General features: G+C 59.7%; 8 protein-coding genes and 1 pseudogene across 9 annotated transcripts; 6 read left to right on the top strand and 3 right to left on the bottom strand.

The window, feature by feature from the left end:
• Positions 1 to 82: 82 nt before the first annotated feature.
• Positions 83 to 3,829, top strand: MSY001_0534 (uncharacterized protein; the record flags this gene model as incomplete). The annotated part of the gene is made up of 1 exon (XM_018885624.1): positions 83 to 3,829. One exon carries the CDS (start codon positions 83 to 85, stop codon positions 3,827 to 3,829), a length of 3,747 nt encoding a protein of 1,248 aa, XP_018739161.1.
• A 9-nt stretch (positions 3,830 to 3,838) lies between these two features.
• MSY001_0533 (uncharacterized protein) lies at positions 3,839 to 6,391 on the bottom strand (the record flags this gene model as incomplete). The annotated part of the gene is made up of 1 exon (XM_018885623.1): positions 3,839 to 6,391. The coding sequence occupies one exon, from the start codon at positions 6,389 to 6,391 to the stop codon at positions 3,839 to 3,841; it is 2,553 nt and encodes an 850-aa protein (XP_018739160.1).
• A 2,188-nt stretch (positions 6,392 to 8,579) lies between these two features.
• MSY001_0532 (uncharacterized protein) lies at positions 8,580 to 9,541 on the top strand (the record flags this gene model as incomplete). The annotated part of the gene is made up of 3 exons (XM_018885622.1): positions 8,580 to 8,761; positions 8,802 to 8,892; positions 8,924 to 9,541. 3 exons carry the CDS (start codon positions 8,580 to 8,582, stop codon positions 9,539 to 9,541), a joined length of 891 nt encoding a protein of 296 aa, XP_018739159.1.
• A 141-nt stretch (positions 9,542 to 9,682) lies between these two features.
• Positions 9,683 to 10,665, bottom strand: MSY001_0531 (uncharacterized protein; the record flags this gene model as incomplete). The annotated part of the gene is made up of 4 exons (XM_018885621.1): positions 9,683 to 10,471; positions 10,496 to 10,548; positions 10,586 to 10,604; positions 10,633 to 10,665. The coding sequence occupies 4 exons, from the start codon at positions 10,663 to 10,665 to the stop codon at positions 9,683 to 9,685; spliced, it is 894 nt and encodes a 297-aa protein (XP_018739158.1).
• Positions 10,666 to 13,818: 3,153 nt separating this feature from the next.
• Positions 13,819 to 14,026, top strand: MSY001_0530 (uncharacterized protein; the record flags this gene model as incomplete). The annotated part of the gene is made up of 2 exons (XM_018885619.1): positions 13,819 to 13,890; positions 13,916 to 14,026. 2 exons carry the CDS (start codon positions 13,819 to 13,821, stop codon positions 14,024 to 14,026), a joined length of 183 nt encoding a protein of 60 aa, XP_018739157.1.
• A 109-nt stretch (positions 14,027 to 14,135) lies between these two features.
• MSY001_0529 (uncharacterized protein) lies at positions 14,136 to 16,046 on the top strand (the record flags this gene model as incomplete). The annotated part of the gene is made up of 1 exon (XM_018885618.1): positions 14,136 to 16,046. One exon carries the CDS (start codon positions 14,136 to 14,138, stop codon positions 16,044 to 16,046), a length of 1,911 nt encoding a protein of 636 aa, XP_018739156.1.
• A 460-nt stretch (positions 16,047 to 16,506) lies between these two features.
• MSY001_0528 lies at positions 16,507 to 17,779 on the top strand (annotated as a pseudogene). The gene is given in 2 exon segments: positions 16,507 to 16,704; positions 16,709 to 17,779. Coding segments are annotated over 2 exon segments (1,269 nt in total).
• Positions 17,780 to 17,788: 9 nt separating this feature from the next.
• MSY001_0527 (uncharacterized protein) lies at positions 17,789 to 20,138 on the bottom strand (the record flags this gene model as incomplete). The annotated part of the gene is made up of 2 exons (XM_018885617.1): positions 17,789 to 19,714; positions 19,857 to 20,138. The coding sequence occupies 2 exons, from the start codon at positions 20,136 to 20,138 to the stop codon at positions 17,789 to 17,791; spliced, it is 2,208 nt and encodes a 735-aa protein (XP_018739155.1).
• Positions 20,139 to 20,248: 110 nt separating this feature from the next.
• MSY001_0526 (uncharacterized protein) lies at positions 20,249 to 21,427 on the top strand (the record flags this gene model as incomplete). Its single annotated transcript, XM_018885616.1, has 1 exon — positions 20,249 to 21,427. One exon carries the CDS (start codon positions 20,249 to 20,251, stop codon positions 21,425 to 21,427), a length of 1,179 nt encoding a protein of 392 aa, XP_018739154.1.
• Positions 21,428 to 22,257: the final 830 nt, after the last annotated feature.

Raw genomic sequence — 22,257 nt, 5'->3', positions numbered from 1 at the left:
GCGCACGGTGCGTGGGTGGGCCCAGCTCTGGCGTGCATCTTTCCTATACCAGCAACCAAGTGTGCGGAGGAGCATTTCGAGGATGAGTACGGGGGCAGAGAAGCCCAAGTTTCCGATCGCAGGACTGCTGCCGAAGCAGGCGACCAAGGCAGACACGTTCCTGGCCAAGTACCCGCAGTACGATGGGCGTGGCGTGCGAGTGGCGGTGCTTGACACGGGCGTCGACCCTGCGGCGCTCGGCCTCGACGGCCCGAACAAGCTTGTGGATATCATTGACTGCACGGGCGCCGGCGATGTGCCGCTGACCACCGTCGCGGCGGGGGACGTGGCCGAGGCGGAGGGCGGCGCGGCGCTCGCCCTCACGTCGCCCCACACGGGGCGCCGGCTGCTGCTCTCGCCGTCATGGCCGAACCCGACCGGCGCGTGGAAGGTCGGCACAAAGCGCGCGTACGACTTGTGGCCCAAGGAACTGGTCGAGCGCCGCACGAAGGAGCGCCGCCGCGCCTTTGACGTGAGCCACTCGCAGGTGCTGCAGCAGGCGCTGCAGGCGCTCGCGGCCGAGGAGCAGGCGCCCTCGGACAGCGCGGCGCCGGAGGCGCGCGCACAGCGCCGCGAGGAGCTCGAGGCGCGTGTGGCCGTCTTGAAAGACATGCACAAGGCATGGAGCGACCCCGGCCCCGTACTCGAGGCGGTCGTGTTCCATGACGGCACGCACTGGCGTGCGGTCGTCGGCGGCGCGGAGGGAGACGTCGCGGAGGCCGCGCAAGGCGAGCCGGCGGCGGTGCGCGCCACGACGCTCGACCTGCGTGCGCAGCCCACGCTCACCGACTTCCGCACCGAGCGCCAGTGGGCGCGCTTTGGCGAGCGTGATCTGCTGAGCTACACGGTCAACATTCTGAACGACGGCGCGCTTCTCTCGCTCGTTACCGTGTCGGGCACGCACGGCACGCACGTCGCAGGCATTATTGGCGCACGCACCGACGAGGCCGCCACGAACGGCGTCGCGCCCGGCGCCGAGATCGTGAGTCTGCGCATCGGTGATGCGCGGCTCGGCAGCATGGAGCAGGGACAGGCGCTCCTGCGTGCGGCGCAGGCCCTGATCGATACGCGCTGCGACGTGGCCAACATGTCGTATGGCGAGGACGGTGCGTTCCTGTGTGAAGACAAGGGCGCCTTCGCACAGGCCCTGCAGTGCGTCATCCGCGAGCACGGCGTGTGCTTCGTGAGCTCGGCCGGCAACAATGGCCCGGCGCTAACGACCGTCGGGCAGCCGGGCGGCACAACGTCGGGCGTGCTGAGCGTCGGCGCCTACGTAAACGAGGGCGCCATGCAGCAGGCCGAGTACGCGCTCGTCGAGTCGGACGTGTCGTCGAGCGTGACGACGTGGTGCAGCCGCGGCCCCACGGCCGACGGGGCGGCGGGCGTGTCGATCTACGCGCCGGGTGCGGCGATCACGTCTATCTGCCAGTACGCGCTGCAGTCGAAGCAGCTGATGAACGGCACGTCGATGAGCAGCCCGAACGCCGCGGGCGCCGTCGCACTCCTTGTGAGCGCATGCAAGGCCGAGGGGATCCCCGTGACGCCGTTCCGCGTGTTCCGTGCCATCGAGGCGACGGGCGCCGACGTGGGCGACGCGCTCGGCGTGCGCTTCCTCGACGTCGAGAAGGCGTGGGCGTACCTGGTGGCACACCGCGACGACCCGTACGCGGACGCGGAGATGCAGGTGCGCGTCACGCGCGCCGGCAAGCCGCTCGGCGCGTGCGACCAGCGCGGCGTGTACCTGCGCGGCGTCGAGGAGACGCACCGCCCGTCGCAGTACCACGTCACCGTCCAGCCGCGCTTCCGCGATGGCGAGACACAGCGCGCCTTTGCGCTCGAGATCCGCGCGGCGCTCCATGCGAGTGCGCCGTGGGTCAAGGTGCCTGCGTTCCTCGCACTCGGCAGCCAGGGCCGCACGTTCGAGATCCGCGTGGCGGCCGACGAGCTGCCGCCCGGCCTGCACAGTGCGCAGATTGTCGGTGTCGACACGGAGCGTCCAGGCACCACAGTGTTCGCCGTGCCGATCACCGTCGCCAAGCCTGTGGTCCCAACGAGGGCTACGCACAGCTTCCCCCGCCGGCGCCTGGCCTCGGGCGAGATGCAGCGCACGTTTGTGCATGTGCCGCAGGGCGCCACGTCCGCCGAGGTGCGCATACGCAGCCGCGCGCACGAGGCGCGCGGCACGAGTGTGCGATTCTGGCTGCACCTGCTGCAGGTGCCGCCGCAGCGCCGCCTGAGCCAGGTGGAGCACCAGTGGGTGCTGGCGCTGCACGAGGACGAGCCGGTGGTGAAGCAGGTGGCCGTGCACCCGGGGCAGACGCTCGAGGTGTGTGCGGCGCAGTTCTGGTCGAACAAGGCAGGGTTTGAGCTGGACATGGAGCTTGAGTTCCACGGCCTGCAGGTGCCTGCCGTGATTACCGCGCACAGCAGCGCCGGCTGGCACCGCGTCGACGTGGCGAACGTCCTGCGCCTCGAGGAGTGCAAGCCCCAAGCGACGCTCGAGACGCGCCGCACGTACGTGCGTCCCACCAAGCACACGGTGCGGCCGCGCCTCGAGGCGCGCGACCAGCAGCCGTCGGGGCACGCCCTGCTCGAGCTGGTGGCGGAGTACCCGGTGGTCGTGAAGGAGGCGGCGTCGCTCACGTGGCGCGTGCCGATCAGTGGCTACGTGTACGACGCAAGTGTGACGCTGCTCACGCAGCTGCTCGACAAGAGCCACGCACAGGTGGCCTTCGGCGACGTGTACCCGAAAGCCGTATCGCTGCGCCCCGGCGAGTACGTGCTGCGCGTCCAGGCGCTGCACGAGTCGGCGGCCGTGCTCGAAAAGCTGCGGGACATGCCCGTCGCGCTTGACCGGAAGCTCAAGAAGGAGATCGCCCTCGATGTGTACGCGGACCATGTGGATCTGTTCGGCGCGGCGCCGCCCCGCAAGGATGGCATCAAGCTGCTTCAGGGCGAGCGCACTGTGGTCGTACTGGATACAAGCCTCGCAGGCGAGTCGTGGCCCGCCGAGGCGGCGCCTGGCGATGTGCTGCTCGGCACGCTCGCCTTCAGCACGCACACCAAAGTGCCGCTCAACGTCGTCGTTGGCCCTGCGCCGCCCACCAAGCCGTCCGAGGGAGGCGCGTCGGAGCCGACGCCGCTGCCCGCGCAGCTTGCGGCGCTCGTACCGAAGGTACCGAGCGCGGACAAGGACGCGCTCGTTGCGCGTCTCGTACACGAGTACCCCGACGACCTCGCGGTGCGTCTCGCCGCTCTGGACGCCGCGCAGGGCGATGCGAAGCGCACGCTCGAGGCAGCGCAAGGCGTGTGTGGTTGCATCGACGAGACGGCGCTGCGCCTGTGGTTCGGCGCGCAGCGCCCGCCCGCGTCCGAGCAGTCGACCGACGAAAAGAAGCGTGCCAAGGAGATGAGTGCCCAGAAGAAGGCACTCGCCAAGGCGCTCACGCGCCAGGCGCAGGCGCACGCCGAGCTGGGCGACCGCACGGCGAGCGTCGAGGCCACTCTGCATGCGCGCCAGTGGGTCGACGGCAGCGATGCGACCAAGACCGCGCTGACGAACCTGCTCATTGAGTGGCACCGCGAGCACCACCGGTACGGCCAGGCGCTCCAGGCCGTGCGCCAGCAGATCGAGCAGCTCGGCCACGGCACGTCCGAGTCGCTCGCGGATCTCCACAGGGCGCAGGACCTCGAGAAGGCGCTGCTCGCACAGCTCGAGTGGGACGTATGGCACCACTATGCCGAGCGCTGGCTATGGCTCCGACGCCCCAAGGCACCCGAGCCTTTCTAGAAGCTATGTCTAGCGCTCCCACGCGTGCAGCGGGGCCGCATGCTCGCCCCGCCCTTCGCCCCAGCGCTGCAGGAACAAGCGGCGACCGCCGCCAATCATGCATGTGTGGGTATGTAGCGCCGTGTCGACCCAGGCCATGGCCTCGTCCGTCGCGCCACGCGCCCATAGCACATCGGCGAGGAAAAGCATGCTTCGGATGGCCCCATCAAAGTGCAGGTCGGGAAGGTGCGACACGCGCCGCGCGCCATCCGCACAGAGCACGGCGCCCGTGGCCGCGAGACTGCGGCGCGCACAAGCCATGGCCTCGTCCTCGTCCAGCACACGCGTGTGCAGCGCTGCGCGGTACCAGCCGTCGACCAGGTCGGGGCGCAGCGCGCCTCGGTCCTGGGAGTACGTCGTGTCCATCTCCTGCACATAGGCCACCAGTGACGCGGCCATCTCGCGGTGCGCGTCCTGCGCGTCCGCACCAGGAGGCGTCCCTTTGAACAGCGCACGACTGCGCTCCAGCAAGGGCGGCCACTCGCGCGCCTGCATCTCGTCACGCCGACGCAGCATCGCATGCCCGTCGCGCTCGTCCAGCCGACACAGCGCACAGCCGCATTGGAAGCCATGCTTCGATAGCTGCGCCTGCCGCGCATGGTACGACACCTCCCCTTGCACGTACTGGTGCATGATCTGCGTGCCGCGCCGCAGGGGGTGCAGGGCACGCGTAGCGACAAAGTCGCCGAAGAAGACCGAAGACACGTTGGGGAGACACGCGTGGTTCAAAATGGCAGGCAGTGGATGCGGCATGGTCGAACGCGACATGGGGTCTTGGCCGGCCGCCGCGGCGGGCACCGCGGCGGGCCCAAATGCATTAAAGCGCAGCACCTGGTTCACATAGTGCGCTGGCACGTTCGGTGCTCGCATATGCACTGCTTCCTTCGCGCCAAGGACTGGGCCCGTCTGCAGGGGGTACACCGACGACACATAGTCCGAGGGCGGCGTGTCAGGGCCTGCCGTGAGACCCAGGAATGCCACGGCCAGCTCGGGACGGTCGAGCATCAGGTGCAAGCATTGGGTCGCGGCTAGGACCTGCGTCGTCGTGCTAGTGACGCCTGCGAGCGGATTGCAACGCAATAGAGGCACGCCAGCACACCCAGCATCCTGGCTGTAGCTGCTTCCAATGGCACGGCAGAACAGAAGCAGTTCGCCTTCGTCCACGTCGCGGGTGAGGACGAGCCCTCGGCCGGCATTGGGGATGTCGGCCACTGCCACCGGTCCCAGGAACTCCGCATAGTCAAAGCGCGGCGTTGGGTCCTCCAGTGTGCGCTGGAACATGGTATACAGAGTATTGTCAGACGGGCCTTGGGCAGTGAGACGCAGCGCTAGTGCTGCTGCCTCCCGACGCGTCCGCACCGAATCTGCCAGAGGCGACGACACAGACTCAGGATCCACCGAGTCGAGCACATGCAGGACGTGACCATAGTCTCGGAGCGCAAAGAGCACATCTGCACGAAGCAGAGCATCTTCCATAGCCGTCGGGCCAGTGGCGCCCTCCCACATGCCGTACTGGTCGGCCGCACACACCTCACGCCACGCAGCCCCAGCCCGTGCTTGGGCGAGCAGCGTGCGCACATTCGCATGGATCTTCGCACGGGATATGCAGGGCACAGGCCTCTCTGCTCGTAGAGCCCGCACGAGCGGCCCCTCTTGCCGCCACACCACCTGGTCGTCGCTCGGTGGCTCCATCCATTGGGCCCACGAGACCCCGCGCAGCTCATGTGCGGCTTGGTCCAGCACATGCACATCCGATGGGGTGTCGACGCGCACACCCACGGTGCCCTTGCCGCCCGTAATTGGGCCCCCCACACCCATATAGTGCGTGCTCACATACGGCTCACGAATCAACAACACTGTGCCCATCGGTAGCAGGGCATCGAGCGCCTCGCCATGCAGACGCAGGTCCGGTGTAAAGTGGGCCAGACTGATAGATAGCGCTGCACCAGCGGGCGTCAGTCCCACAAACGAGCAGCTCGCATACAAGCACAGGCGCGATGCCACCTGTACTAGAAGGTAGCGACCCGTATGCCGGTGGGGTGCCTGCAGCTCATCCGCCTCAATGAGTGTCAGCGCCGATATATCTGCATGCGAGCAGTACGTATGATCCGTGTCCATGATTTGGCGCGGCATATAGAGGCGCCCATGGGCGTCTGTGCTCGCGCGGCGTTCTTCTTCGCGTCGCCGAATCGCGGCATCTTGGGCGGCCATCAGTGCCTTAGTCGGAATGCGCTTCATGCGCATGGGCTTAGCTTGCTTTTCCCTTTCCGAAGTTAGCGCCTCACTTTCTTTGCGTAGCGCCGAATTGTAATTTTGAAGCATCGCCTCAGTAGCACCGCTCATTAAGGCCGCATCCATCAGCGCGCTACTATTGTCTTCATCCAGTTCCACACGTGCAGGTACAGCGAGCTGTTGTGCTAGCTGCTTTTCAACTCGAGGGTCCGGATCAATGAGAGAAACAATTTGCTCGCCATTGGGCACAGCGAGCTCCAAGTTGCGCAAGGAGCGCAGTAGCTCCTCCATGGCAAGAAGTTATGTCGTCTGTCGCGTGAAACCTCCACACGACACGTGAGATACGAGTTTAAGGGACGGCGAGCGTACGAAGAACACGGTCGCAGCAGCCCCAGTCCTCACGTGATGGCTCAGTGGCAAATCATACCGGCGGCGTGAACCACTGTAAGTTCCTTGGAGTCCAGTCAGACCACACCTTTCTGCCTTGATCAAGGCTGTACTCTCGCCCAAGACACTAGGATAGTCTCTTGGACAATAAATCCTATTATATTCAGAAGTGAAAGTTCCACGAACAAATCTTTCGCGTCGCTCCTTGCAAGCGCTACACATCGGCAATCCCTGCCCTTGTCCCCCTCCCATCAAATATTAAGCTGATTGATTGACTTGTTTTCTCTCTATATCCAAGATGAACGTGCAGACAAGCATGAAAGTTCTCTGCTAATTGTCTCGTCACGTTGGATTGGAGTCGGGTACACCAGATATTTTGATCTGCTGTACACGAAGGAAGACTATCAACATTGGCTATCTTTGTGATTTGAACAATTTACCATGCTTTTAACTAACGAAAATATGTATGTTCCATGGCTCTGCTCGGGTCCGGGATCGGGCTCTGAAGAGGCACTGGGACGCTCACACTCTTCTTCCAGCCACTCGACATTTTCGTCGGCCTCGGACACCTCTTCAGCAGTCACACGCACGGATGTCTCTCCACTCTCTCTCAGTGGATTGACGAGTAGTAGGGAAACATCGCCCGCAGCCTCGAGCGGCTCAGGCAAGATTCGAAGATCTTGTGAAACCTTTGAAACGGATGAATGCGAGCAGCCACATCACCCTCCGGGTCATGTGGTCAAACGATGTAAAACGGATTCGGAGTCGCCCGAGGACATTACGACGCCTACAAATGCATGTGGTCCAAATACAAAGCTCGAAAGGCGGCCTCTAGGGAAGTCGGATACATGTCCCTTGCTTCGTATGAGTCGCACGCGAGCCGTGGAGATCTTGGTCGGTACGTATGCGAGACTGTAACGTGAAAGACGCTGCAGTATCTACCATCTCGTCTATCTGGGGACGCTTTTCACGAGAAAGCCGCGCTCCGGACCAAATAAGCGCGAACAGACTCTGTCCGAACAATACATTGCCTTTGTCGTTGTTCGTACGTGAAATCCTCCGGCGAAGTCGAACCAGCTGTTCGACGCTTCAGGCAGCATTGCTGTACTGTTCTCGCTGCAAGAATGTTGTTCATGATAGTGTGGATCGCATTACCCAGGCTTCGCCGTCGGAAGTGGTTCACTGGCTCTCTCAGACGGAAGTGATGACAAGGTCGCCTACGAACTTGGGCAGCTCGACTCCCGCGCTTCCGTCGCTATCGCCTCCATGCGCCGAACTGCTTACCTCGAGTGAATCCATGACTGCTGCAGGGAGTTCACACAGCTCTATGCGTGCGTCGTCGCCACTCTTATGTGGAAGGCGCATGTTCTTAGCGGCCATTGTGGTGGCGTCAAAGTTCCTCCAAGACCGAACGTACTCGAATCGAACCTGGGCTAAGATTTCTGGTCTGCCCCCTCGCGAAATTGAGCAACTTGAACGAGTCTTTTTGCATACGATTCAGTACGATTTGTACGTCGAAGAGGCACAGTGGAACGCGTGGACTCGGGATCTTTCGCTGCAAAGGCTTCACTCCAAGCTTCCTTGCATGCTGAATGAGTCAGATGGAGCACATGAACAAGCGTCGATGAAGTCTTCGGTCATACCCTCTCGTCTCCATCGTGCGACATCAGAGAATGTGCTGGGTCAAGCTTACCAGTTTGACTCTTCTCTGCATGACCCTCAACTTCCATCTCGGCCTCGCCAGGGATGGGCCCGTCATGGCTCAAGCATTTGATATGAGTAACTCTGATGTCGCCTTTTTGGTACGTCGAAATTCCCGCATTTTCATCACGTCTGTGGTGCATGTATATGTATGGCGTATTCATAGGTTTCACCTGTAAGCTCCATGGGTCATAACTTGGTTCATCGCAAGCGACGTATCCTACCTGCCAAGGATACACTGCGTTAAATTTGATCCAATGATTGGACAGCATTTACGTGGAGGCTCGAGTTTCTGTTCCTGTAAATAATTTCGCAATTTGTGGAAGCATTAAGCCGACGAGACTGGCAGTGAGGTCTTTTGCCAGCATCTTTGTCGAGAGACCCAAAGATCATGCTACAAGATGCTGGATTCAACTTGTATGGATACGTACCAAATATGGCAGCCAACATCATCATGTTGGTTGTGTTTGCGCTATCAACAATCGTCCATTTCTTGCAAGTTGTCCGATATCGGCAATGGTGGCTCCTGTTGTTGCCAGTGGGTACATTGGCAGAAGTAGGTGGCTATATTCCGTATGTATACCTTTTCATTTTCGTAAAGCTGACAAGCAAGGCGACTTAAGGGTCACTACCATCCAACTCTGCGTGATCCCTACGTGGCAACAATGTGTCTGTTAATCATTACCCCCTGTTTGTTTGCGGCCGTACGTACTCATACGTGGGTTAACTCAGTAGGTTCATTTCACCGTTTTAGGTCGCATGTGCACGCTTTTCCCTCGCAAGTACACATTGGTTCGCCCTGTTTTGGTGATGCCCTTTTTTGTCACAGTGGATGTGGCATCTTTGGTAATCCAGGGAGTAGGTGCAGCTAACGCTGGTACGAGTGACAGTGCCGAGGCTGCCGAATCCGGATCAACTATCGCAGCTGTGGGTGTTGGTGTCCAGCTAGCTGGGTACTTACTATTTTTCGTTTTATTCTCTATATTCTACTACCGCATCCGACGTGATCCCCCTCCCGGTTTGTCTCAAATGCACACATTGATGATTGCCACTATGATTTCTAGTGGTTGGATCATTTTGCGATCTATTTACCGTCTTATTGAGATGGGAGAAGGATGGGATGGTGTGATTAACAACACAGAATGGTGCTTGTTCGTGTTCGATGCTGTTTTGGTGTTCTTTGCAGTTACAGTTTACAACATTGTTCACCCTGGCAAATATCTACCCAAAAAGTTTTCTTGGAACTACAACCCTGACAAGGACGGTATCTGGTGGGAAAACAAAAACGAAAACGAACTCGAGTCGCCCCCCGTTGCGTATCCAGAAAAGCCTCTTCCTGTTAAGGAAGTGTGACAGGCGAATGAGCCCATGATACAGCAAACAATGCTACGATCACTTAATAGAAAATGATGATTTTGTCTAGTCATTTCTAGACTTGCATGAAGAAAACTAACGACTTGTAATATGACATGTATTAACCGGCTACCGACAAGATTACTCGTCATCAGTCTCGGCGAGCTTGGGAGCCAGGTAGTATCGCACATGACCATTCTCGAAGGCAAACTCGACCAATAGAGGCACTTTATCAGCCATATGAAGCGTTACAGCGGAAGCAAGTGGTGCAGCCTTGGTAAAGTTGACAAGATATTGCACACTGAACGTGAGCGCCACTGCCTTTTCAAGCTGGATCTCCACGGGAACCACAGCACTGGCGACAGCCGAACTGCTTCCGGCAGTCGAGCTTGCCTTGCGCTTCTTGCTAAGACGCTCGCCATCTTCGTCATCAAGAGGGTCAACCTCGTCATCGTCATCCAAGCGAGCACTCGAGCCCGAACCTTGCTTTAAGGTCATACGAGCATCACCGATCTCGCCCTCCGTAGAGAAGGTCACACCCTCTTTGGTGATAGTAATTTTAACACTCTCTCCCACATTCGACAGATCGCGGCAAATGCGAGCAAATTCGTTGGAAGACAGCTTCACCACGGCATCATACTCCGTGTCAGGAATACCAAGATGTTCAGTATCGATGTCCATAAGCTTCAGGTCAAACTCGCCGATACGATCCGAGCTAACACCCTCGAACATAAGATGGAGACTGTCCGCATTGTCTGCTTTGCGCATATTGAGGATATCGTTGTTGTTGGCACTACGGAGCACCTTGGTCAGACTCGTAATGGCCATGCCAATGCTCATGGGCCGGTCACAGCGGTACTCCTCAAACCCATCAGCACGAAGCTCTACCGCAGAAAGCGCCACATGAGAGCTGTCCATCGCTTGAAGACGCTGTGGTTAATAGGAGACACTTACGATGCCCTCCTCGTTGCAGTCAAAGTTGGCATGTTCGACAAGGTCCTTAATAGCTTTCGATGTGAGACAGATATACATAAGATAACATACCATCAAGGACACGCTTAAACTGACTTGTTAGTGATCCTCGTACGTACCACCACAGCTTGTTCAATCTTCGCTTCCAACATCGTAGGGGAGAAAGGCAAGGGACGCGTTCACTTTACGCGTGCTACGCGCTGCCCTCTGGCGCGTTATTTAGTCATGTACACGTGGTATAAAGGAACTACGTTGCAGGGCCTACCAATGTGCCGCTTTCTGTTTGGACAGAATACGTGAACGCCGCTTAAGGTGTGCGGCATACGCGTAGACAATACAGGGGATTACCGCGACACCACATATAATACCTCCAAATCCATAGTAGGAGGGATGTACACGGTTTTCGTCAATACTGTCAGGGTCATCGCCGGCTGAAGAATTGTCGGAGGGTACAAGCACATTCATGCCAAAAGCACTGCACAAAAGCTGAATACAGAAAATGAAAGTGATGAAAACGGACACATTCACCAACACCTTCACCTTTTGTAAATTGAATTTTTGCTCTGAGACAGAGGCGCGCGTTAAGAATGACGAGTGGGTACTGTTCAGCCCTGCCTCTCGATCTTGCAGCTGTGTTAACATGGAGGCGATATGATCGGTAATATCGTCAAAATAAAGGGCAATAAAAGTTTCTTCAGATGCGTCTCGATGCAACTCGACAATCCTTTTGCGCAGACCTCGAATGACGTCAGATTTGGGTAAAAGTAAACGATTTAGGCCCATGACGACTTCACGCACGCGGGTCAAATGCAAGATAAAGAGACTCTGCTGGATAGCATCAAACGTGGAGAACGACTTGATCCTTTCTGCGCGCCGCCGAAGATACTGTATGTAGTCCGTGTTTGCATTGGGTAAGTTCGTAAGTGACTCGAAGGCCATGTTTTCAGCTGCCTTTCGAGCCTTGGTGGAATGCGCCGTGCGAGATCGTCGGAACAGCCGGCGAGCGTGTTTGGGTCCCTCTTCCTCTGGATCAAACGGCTTCAGACTCATGACATGCAGTAAAGATTCAATGTAGTCCACCTCATTTTGCAAAAATGATACATAGGGTGAGAATGAGTCCACAACAGAGTCATATAAAGAATGTACAATCCAGTCGGCATTGTGTGGTATAGGCGCGTCTGTATTGGTTAGGCGATCGCGGACTCGGTTAATATGTGTACTCATGTCCTCGAAATGAAAGGTAATTACACCATGGTTGAATACGACCATGTACATGCTTAACGAGCCGGCCCCGATACCCTCAAGACCCTCTTTGGCGTCCTCAGACTTGACCATTTCAATTTGCATACGTCCATCTGTTTGGAGCAATAGGTCCGGTCCTTGCTTTTTAGACTTGCTTTCCGAACGCACTTGATGCTCTAGCGTTGACGGAGACGGCTGTCCGGCACTCGACGGTGCACTTCCCTCCGTCCGATTGAAACGGAAATAATGTTCATCGAGCGCACGGACTACAACAAAGTAGTACCCAAGTCGCTCGAAAAGTTCAACCTTCTCGCGCTGCTCTTGTTTGAGGATGTCTTCCACAGTTAGGGGATGAAGTGGGAATTGCAGGCTAAGTTGCTGCATCACCTTATAAGTGGGACAGCGGATGTCCAGCCACCAAGGATTGTTGCGAAGTACCCGTCGCGAGATAAGACTTGGGGTGAAAGAAGGTGAAATGGGGTCTGGGATTGGCTTGGGTGTGAGATGGGTCGGAGGTGGGGGTTTGATGTCTAAAGCCGCTTCTGGCAGCACAAGATTAGCCATTTCATCCTCCTCCTCAACGATCGTCGGAATGGGGCCCGCACTAGAGCGATTTTTATCTGGGTATTTCGCAAGCTGAGAAAATGGCGTAGGTGAATGAGCCAGTTCGCCTGAGATCGTAGAGCGAAAAAATGGCGTGAGTGGAATGTCCGACATATGGCGGCCTGTTTGTGCCTCTTGTTCATCCCATGTCGCTTCCTTGTCTGGTATCATGTTCGTCTGGTTGACATCTAATGCAGGAGGCGGCAGGGCCAGGTCGCCATGCTCGTCTTCGTCCGTCAACAAGATCGCAGGAGAAATAACTTGCGATGCTGTGGCCATAAGGGAAGGAGCAGGCAAGCCCAGATCACCGGCGTGTCCATCCGACTGGATGAGATACTGAAAATGTTGGTCAAGGCGCTTCCGGATCGCTTTCCAGGATTGGGAGGTAAACACATCAGGCTGAGAGTCATCGGTAAAAGCAAAGATGATATATTCCGTGACGCCCCCCGCCAACTGGCGAAGACGGCGAGCATTTCTGCGTGCCATGCGGCTTGATTTGACCATATGTTTGTCTTCTTTCTGAGTACGGCGGCGACGACGCTTTTTTCGGCGCCGTGTGCCGGTCAGTGCACTGAGCTTAGGCGTCCAAGGTGGGAATGCGGACGAGAGGCTTGGTGTGGCTGCATTTTCACGACGTGATCGCCCGCTGCGGATAGACATGTGGTCTGTATTATCAATCGATCGACGGCTTGTGGTGGCTGACTCGATACTGGCATCGTCGTCACTGCTGCTGTCATCACTCGAGCTTGAACTTGAGCTTGAACTATCTGAGCTGTCCCCGAATAAGGCACGCAAGCGAGATATTACCATCGGGCCGTTGTCATCCGAGCTGCTCGAACTGGAATCAGAATCGTCACCATCCTCCTTGCCTCTGTCGTCCGCGCTGTCAACATCTTCATTTCGATGTATGCGTCTAGCCTCTCTTCGCTTGATCCGACGAACTGCGCGTCGTGCAGAGACATACTCGTCGAGACCTCGGTAAATTTCGGTTGGCTCATACTCTGGCGGCAAATCGTCGGGATGCAGGCGCACAGAGGTGTTAGCAAAGGTCAATTGAGGCTTGGGAGGTTTGGACCCGCCTTGTGACTCCGATGGCGTCGGTACGTGTGGGCTAAGATCGCTCATCGGCACGAGCTCCGGGAGTGATTTTGGCCTCCGCCGCCATGGTGGAAACCAACGGGCTGGTGTCCCTCCGACGCGAATTTCATCGGAAGGATCCGATCCCCGCATGTTAGTGAATTCAGGTCAGACACTGTGGATGCGCCCACGGCCTGGCGCCGGCACAGGCAGCAAGGATTAAACGGGCGACTACAGCAGCTCAGGCACCCGCACGCATGCAGTGCTTCTTTGAGGACTGCAGGAGCCGTGCCCACGTGGTGGATTCGGCCGAAGCATAGGATGGCCAAGCAACACCCGTGGCGCGACGCAGATCCATCATCAGCCCGGCCGCACCGACGCATATGCAGACACCTGTGCCGTTTGGCGGCGTGGACTCGGGCGCTGGAGCCACGGCTTTCTGCAATGCCTTTTGGGTATGTATGACTTACTGACAGGTAGGGAGAGCACGATGCTGGCTACCATGTGATGCAGAGCTTCATCAAAAACACAACAAAGACGATGGAGGACTTGCGCGCCTTCTATCACGAACGGTGCGTGAACATGGTCTGACCGCAGGGCGGAGATTGAGCATGAATATGCCAAGAGGCTGTCCAAGCTGGCGAAGTCAGGAATCGGTCGCCACGAGACGGGGTATGTATCGTGCTACTCACACAGTCCCATGCGCCACGCTCTTGACACGGTCCGTCTGGAGACGGACGCCCAAGCGCGCTCGCACCAGCAGCTGGTGAACTCGATCCGGAAGGAGGTGCAAGATCCCCTCTCTGATTTCATGGCGCGCGTAGAGAGTCTGCGCCGGGACGCACAGACGACGGTCGTGAAGCTGTTCAAGCACAAACATACGCAAACGCAGTATGTACAGCGCTCTCGTGAGAAGTATGAGACGGACTGCATGAAAATCAACGCGTACACAGCCCAGAGCAATCTCGTGCAGGGCCGCGAGCTTGATAAGCTAATGGCTAAGCTGGAACGCGTGCAGGCCAACATTGAATCTGACGACCGCGACTACCAGAGCTACGTGCGAGCTCTGCAGGACACGACCCAAAAATGGAATGCAGAGTACAAGAGTTTTCTGGATATCTGTCAGGATGTGGAAGAGGAGCGCCAGGAGTTCCTCAAGACTAACCTATGGAGCCTGGCCAATGCAGTGTCCAGCGTCTGTGTGACCGACGATGAGGCCTGTGAACGTGTGCGTGTGTCGCTGGAGGGATGCGAGGCGCAGCGTGATGTCCAGATGTTTGTGCGGGAGTTTGCCACGGGCTCTGTGATCCCCACGGCGCCCGAGTACATCAACTACGCACAGAACACTATGCTGCCACCCCAGAATACGACAGGCCAAGCGCACTTTGCGCGTCTGTCGATGCGCGATTCAGAGGGTATGCCGCCACCCAGCTCGACCATGCTTGCCAAGCAGCCCATCCTCTCGCCGTCGCAGCTGCAGACGCCAGGTCTGCGTGCACCGACACCGGGTATGAGTCCTGGAGCATCGCCAGGGGCGACTTCGGTTTCATCTGCCATGTCGCGCACGCCTGCGTCTCTTGCGTTGCAGACGCCCAGTGTGCCTAGTCAGCCCAGCTACCTCGCTACCATGAGCCGTACGCCGCCCCCACAGGCGATTTCGCCGTCGGCGCGGACGCCGCCACCGTCCACATCGAATCGCAACAGTATGTTTGCGCCTGGTGCGCTACCGCTAGCACAGAACCAAGCGCCGTCGCCGACGCCGTCACAGCCGAGCTCCCGTCCGACTTCCCGTCCGACCTCACAACTGCTCGCAGAACCGGAAGATACGGATGATCCTATCGCCAAGGCCCTAGCGAACTTGCGCATGCGTCAAAGCCGCAAGAGTCCTGCGCCAGGCAGCCGGCCCACGAGCATGCTGAGCACGGCGGCGGTCGACAAGGAATTGCCGGCGATGCAGGACGCCGGAGCTCCGGCGCCTGCCGCTACACCCTCGATGGTGGATCCTCGCTGGCAGCGTGCCATCTCGCCGGAACCATCGGCACAGCGGGCTGTGTCGCCGGATCCGCGCATGCAAGCGCGGCCCATCTCGCCGGCCGCTGCCTTTATGAACCCGCCGATCCGCGGCACATCACCGATCCCCGTGGAGAAGATCCACAGTGCGTATGGTCAGGCATTCCCCAGCGAGCGTCGCTCGGCAAACAGTTCGCCTGTAAAGGACGGGCACGAGCCACAGCGGGCCACTACGCCACTGGGTCTCTCCCTGGACGCGAACGGCGCCGTGTCGCAAGACACGATGGCCGGCCGGTACGGCCAGGCAGCGCCGGCCGGCGCGGGTTCAGCACCTGCGCACGCACCCGCGGGGGGCTCGCAGCTCGCACGTCCGCCCACGGGTCAGTACAGCGAGACGGGCGAACCCATCCTATTCTATGTCAAGGCCCTGTACGACTACACGGCGACGCTGCCGGAGGAATTCAGCTTTACGGCGGGCGACATTATTGCCGTGACGCATACAGAGCCAGATGGGTGGTGGCAAGGTGAGCTGCTGGACGAGGCGCGCCGTGTGCCGGGCGCCTACACATTCCCCAGCAACTTTGTCGTACTGCTCATGTAGAAACACATGCATAGATGGGTGCTACGAGGAAGTGGAGAGTGCCATTACATCTTGGACCTGGTGTGAGTAACGAGGCACATACAGCTGCCAGACGCCGGCCACAAGAGGCAGCGTAAGGCCAGTCACGAAAAAGGCAGTGACGCCAGCGGCAACCTTGCCCTTGTTGTGCTTACCAGCCTTGAAAGGCACTGGGGTCAGAGAGTGGGTACGCACGAGACTGGGGTTAGTTACAGCATACATACGTTGTCGACAGTGTTTTCAATGTGCACCGAGCGGCGCAGGGCCATCATAGGGGCCTTCGAGGCACGGAGCGAGGTACGCGAAGCAGCGAGAAGGGCAGACATGGTTGACGAGGGAAAGACGACCGCGACGCAGCCCGTCCGATTGTGTCCGAGCCACGTGGCCGCCACGTTCAATTTTTTTGGGCCCACACCTGCCTCCCTCGTGCAGCACGACCGCGATGGGGGCGGCGCGTGCAGACGATGCAGAAGGAGACGCCATGCACCATACAGGCAGTGTATCGCATATCGGCAATAAGCACAAGCGCCAGGATATGTACCAAAAGTACCGCAAGGAAAAGGCCAAGCGCAAGTTGGCGCGTCGCCTGAAGACGGCCAAGGACGAGCGGGCCGGCAAGGACGGCAAGGCGCTCAAAAAGGTAGGTGTGCGCAACTCACACGCAGGAGCGACTCGCAAAAAACAAGCCGCGCACGATAGAGAATACGCGCGTGTACAATCCGACGCTTCTCCATGCGCCGAATACACACGAGATGCCCTCGTGGATCGAGGAGCAACAGCGGCAAGCACGCGAACAGTCAGAGGATGACGCCGAGGACGAAGAAGAAAACGACGACGAGTCCGAGGCCGTGGAGGACGAGGAAGGTCCGCGCAATGAGGCAGAGGTGGACGAGGTCGTCGATCCTCAGCAAGCCAAGTACGACCTCGACGATGATCCGAGCGCCGCGCCGGCCATCTTGATCACGACGTCGATGCCATCGAACTCGACGTCGCCGCACCTCGCGTCTGCCAATGCACGCAGTCACCCTGCCGAGGCTGTGCGCGACCTGATCAAGGATCTGCTGAATGTGTTCCCTGGCGCCGAATATCGCCCGCGTGCCAAGGCGCGGGGCGCAGGCCTCGGCAAGATCTGCGGGTGGGCGCGCGCGCGTCGCTACGATGCCGTTATGGTCATTGGCGAATCGAACAAGAAGCCGTGTACGATGACGCTTGTGGCGCTGCCGCTGGGTCCCACGGCGCTCTTCCGCCTGACATCTGTCTCACTCACTAAGGACATTGTTGGCCATGCGCGTGCGACGCCGCACACGCCTGAGCTGATCCTGAACAACTTTACGACGGCGCTCGGCCACCGTGTCGGACGGCTTTTGCAGCATCTCTTTCCGAAGATCCCGCAGCTCGAGGGACGCCAGGTGGTCACTGCGCACAACCAGCGCGACTACGTGTTCTTCCGGCGGCACCGCTACGAGTTCCGCTCGACGGACAAGGCCGCGCTGCAGGAGATCGGTCCGCGCTTCACACTCAAGTTGCACAAGCTCTCGTCGGGCCTGCCCAATGGCGCTGGGGCTTGGGACGGCCGTTTTGTCGAGGAGCTGGAAGAGGCACCGGCCGACGAGGCGCCTGAGGCGGACGCGGCTGAAGCACATGCCGCCGACGACGGCGTCGAGTTCCAGTGGCAGCCCAAGATGAGCGTATCGCGCCGCCAATTTTACCTGTAGATGTATCTATTAGAGTGCAGTGGGTTTGTGCCCGCCCAGCGGATTCTGCCCGCGATCAAGCGCTAGGAGCGCCGCCTCCCGTACCTGCCGCAGATACCGTCGCAACGGGCTCTGATCCATGTCGGGCGCGAGGAACTCGACATACAGGCGCAGGCGCTCGTCGGCCACAAGGTTCGGCAGCGCCAGCGCATGCGCGAGATTCTCCTTGACGACCTGGCTCGTATCCACGAGCATCCAGTGCAGGCTGAGCACAATCTCAGGAATGTACCGGCGCCGGATGAGCTGCAGCTGCTGCTGGCGCACTGGCTCGGTGACCTCAAACTGCAGCCACCCCAGCTCGAGCAGTTCCATGTGCGCAAGACGCGCCAGCTCCGAGCCGGCCGTCAGCGACTGCGCCCAGTCGCGCTGCTCCGCACGCGACTCGGCCAACGCCGAGTCGCTCCATAGTCCGCGCACTGCGACACCCTTGTCGAGCACATCAAAGTAGCTGCGCCAGTGGTCGAGCTCAAGCAGCTGGTCTTCGGCAAGCTCCATATCGCCCAGTCCCTGCAGCAGCTCGGACGGCAGGCGCGCAAGGAGGCTGTGTGCCGCGTGCAGACGGCCCGTCGCCATAAATGCACGCATTAGTGCATTCGTCTGGCAGATGGCGTCGACGTACGTTGCCTCGAAGAAGGTCAGCCAGTCGATCGCGAGAATCAGCCGTCGTTCATCGGGGCTCAGACCCGCATTCCACGCGCGAATCTCGTCGCTAGGGTGCAGAGCCGGCTCCAGCTCGGCCATGACCATCGCGACGGTCTCTCGTGCAACAACGGCAGGATCGAGACCGTGTGGCTGCGCCTGGAGGAGCGCACGGCGCCGCTCCTCGAGCGAGGCGTCAGCATCCATCCCACACAAGAATTCAGCATAGACATGGTTCGCATTCTCGTCCTCGAGGCTTGAGGCGTAGAGAGCCACCAGCTCGCTGGGCTCGCCGGCCTTTTGGAGCACGCCGACGTACGCATTCAGGATCGGCTCACATGCCTGCGTAGGCAGCGGGATATGCACGAGATGGCAGAACAGCGCAAGGTGCGCAAAGAACCGTACGAGGCGCGCATACACGCGCTCCTCCAGCTGGGCCATCTCTGGCAAGCGCATATTTACGCGCTCGATGAGGTCCGGTACGCTATCCGTGATGACAGCACGCTGCACGACGCGGTAGGGATCCAGTGCCTCCTCGGCAGCCCGGGCCGTCGCGTGCGCGAGCTGCTCAAAGATAGAGTCGAGGCTTTCGGACGCCTCGGCTGTGGGTTCTTCGCCGGCAGGTGTCGGATCGAGCACCAGCGCTGACGCGGCGCTGGGTGCTGCCGCCTCCAAGGCACGCTCGAGACGCTGCTCAAAGCGGGCATTCACATAGCCCCACAGCCGCTCTTCCCACGACTCGCTTACCGATAGGACCGACGTGAGGTCGCCACATAGGGCGCCGTACAGCGCACGCTCATATGGGTCCAGCGATAGATTGGCCGCCGCCTTGCGAGCGACGCGGCGCCACACGCTGCGCGTGCGGTTGCCGATCGGCTCGTCCAGCGGCGGGCCACATAGCGCTGGGTCATGGTAGAACAGGGCGCCGCGCAGCGAGGCGGCGCGCCACGACTGGCTCGACTCGACGCACAGATCAAGGGCCATCGGCAGCGAACCCTCGCGCACGTACTCGAAGAGACTGCGCACGAGCGCCTTTTCGTAGTGCACGTCGTCAACGTCCCAGGCACCGTTGCCGCGCAGCGGCGCATCGGGATCGAGCTGCTCGACGAGGCGCTCGCGCTGCCGCCGGGATGGCATGCCGGAGACCTGTGTGCGCTTCTCGGCGCGCAAGGCATTTTTCGTAAAGGGCAGGTACCCCTTGCGCACCTCAACGGGGTGCTGCACGGGCAGCATGTCCTGGAGCCAGTCGCGGATGATCTAAGTCAGGAGCGCCCACGTACATTTAGTTCTGAAAGCTCAGGACTCGATACCAAGATGCGCTGGACCGTAGCGATGGGCGTCTCATACACATGGACGGGCGCCTCGAGCTCGGCCGTGGGCGGATCAACGAGGCGCGCACTGGGTAAGTGGCCCATACGTACGCGAACAGGGAATGAATCAGCTTCCACGTGTGCTGCTCAGCGTCCCAGGCCAGTGCGTCTACATCCTCAAGCGCATGGTCGTCGGCAGGATGATCCCGGACCCAGGCGGCGCGCCGCGCACACGCATCGGCAAACACAAGCGCGGTGCCGCTTTCGGCATCGAGCTGCGTTGCCAAGTCCAGGTCCTTTGCAGAGCGGAAGGCGGTAGCAAAGGTCTCGAAACTTGACGACGCAGCGTCGTCCGTGTCCATCGCCGCCATCGTCGCGAGCCAACCGCGACGCCAGACAGGCGCCCGAGGTCGGATGCACGTGATCGTACGAGGCGGCAGCCGCCTGGGCCACGGCTTCGCGCACGCCCGCGCTGGGCGACATGTCGAGCGAGTCGGACCCGAAGGCGCCGCCTTCCCTGTCCGATGCGTTTGCGATCACACCGCGGTTTGCCGCTGAGCGAGCTGCGGCGGGATATGGACTGCCAGGCAGTCGTGCCGCCGAGGCCGCGAAGAAGGACCAGTTCCTCCCAGATCTCAACGTGCGGCTCATGTGCCCCGAGTGCCGGACGAATCCGCCCAATATCACCGAGGAATTTGCGAGTGGCGACCTCGTGTGTTCTGACTGCGGGCTCGTGTTGGGCGACAGGATCATCGATACCCGCAGCGAATGGCGCACGTTTGCGAACGAAGACGGCGACGACCCGTCGCGTGTGGGCAGTGTGGCGAATCCGATTCTCGACGGTATCACGGAGCAGCTAGAGAGCCGTATCGCTGCCCGCGATGGTGGCACGGGCACCTCACGCGAGCTGCTCAAGACCATGACACGTGCGTCCGGGCCGCGCGACCGCTCGTTGCTGGACGCCTTTGACTCGATCCAAAACAAGTGCGACAGTATCCACCTCCCGCGGACGGTGTGCGATACGGCGAAGCAGGCATACCGTCGCGTAGAGCAGGAGAAGCTGCTGCGCGGCAAGCAAACGGATGCGATTATTGCTGCGGCCATTTATGTGGCGTGCCGTGTCAATCGCGTGCCACGCACGTTCCCTGAGGTGTGCGCGCTTACCTCGGCGCGTAAGCAGCAGGTCGCGCGCTGCTTCCGCGAAATGAAAGAGGCCTTTGGGCTGAATGCTACCGGCTCAGGGTCGATCGATGGCGCGGATACCTCGGCAGACGCGGCGGTCGCCAGCAAAGGCACCGGTGGCGCCGCGCCCCTGGGTCTCGCGGTGGGCGCGACCGACCTCGTGGCCCGCTACTGCAATCACTTGGGCCTGGACATGTCTATTGTTCGCGTCACCGAGGCGGTCACTATGCGGATCCACGATCTTGGTTTTCTGGCGGGCCGGTCCCCCATCACCATTGCCGCAGCGTCAATCTACCTGGTCACAATACTAGTGGACGAGCAGCGCACAGCCCGGCGCATCTCTGTGGCGGCGGGTGTATCAGATGTGACGATCAAGCACTCGTTCAAAGAGATCTTGAAATTCATTGACCAGGTCCTCACGCCCGAGATCGTAGCCAAAGACGCGCGCATCGATATACATCGACTGGACTCGAAATAGCCCATCTCATTGTACAAGTCAACAGGTAAAACTACGAGAATTAGGGTCGGTGACGTAGGCCCGTCTATGAGTTATCCGTGGGGGGGTCTCGGTCTATGTTGATAAGCACATCAGAATCTTTTGACGGAAAGTAGACTTGATGGGACTCACGCTCAATACGAATGTGTCGCCGGAGCGCATCACTGCGTGGAAATCCTTTTTGGCATACACGGCAGACATAGGGCCGATCGCCGGAATGGACACGCGCATGGCGCTCTAGGTCGTGCTTGCGGAAGAACGCTTTAGAGCAGTGCAAGCAGGGAAAAGGTCGGTCTCGACCATCCTTCGACTTCTTCTGAACGGCGGGGTTCTCACCTGAAGGGAGCAGACTGGGGGGGCGGACCGGAGGCCACGTTAAATCTCGGTCTTCAACTATGCGCGGATAGCCAGTCGACATAGGTGGGGATGTCGACTCCTTTTTGCGTGCGTTAGACTCCCCAAGTGTGGATGACTTGTGGTCCGACATGGGGGGGAATAATAAGCGCGCAGGCAAGGCTTCCCTTTCCGCTGTCGCTCTTGCGAGCCGCTCCGAGTTCAAGAACACACGCACATCCTCATCCACATGAGGCCAGCTTTTCAGTGGCTCTTTGATTTCCTCCTTGGCTAGTGACTGTGCATCATTCGCAAAGGCCGGCACTGTCGAACGCGTGTGGGACGACTGGGGTTAGCCAAAGCCATCCGCACTAGGTACGCACGAACTCCACGGGAGGCCAGAGCTCATTATGGACCAACTCCGGGAACAAAAAAGACATGGTTCACGAGACCAAGCAAATGCAATACGGTGGTACGTG

Source organism: Malassezia sympodialis, genomic scaffold (genome assembly GCF_000349305.1).
Source record: "Malassezia sympodialis ATCC 42132 genomic scaffold, msy_sf_2, whole genome shotgun sequence".
Classification (NCBI taxonomy): domain Eukaryota; kingdom Fungi; phylum Basidiomycota; class Malasseziomycetes; order Malasseziales; family Malasseziaceae; genus Malassezia; species Malassezia sympodialis.
The sequence above is the reverse complement of the archived record's forward strand: the minus strand, read 5'-3'. Positions and strand labels throughout refer to the sequence as shown.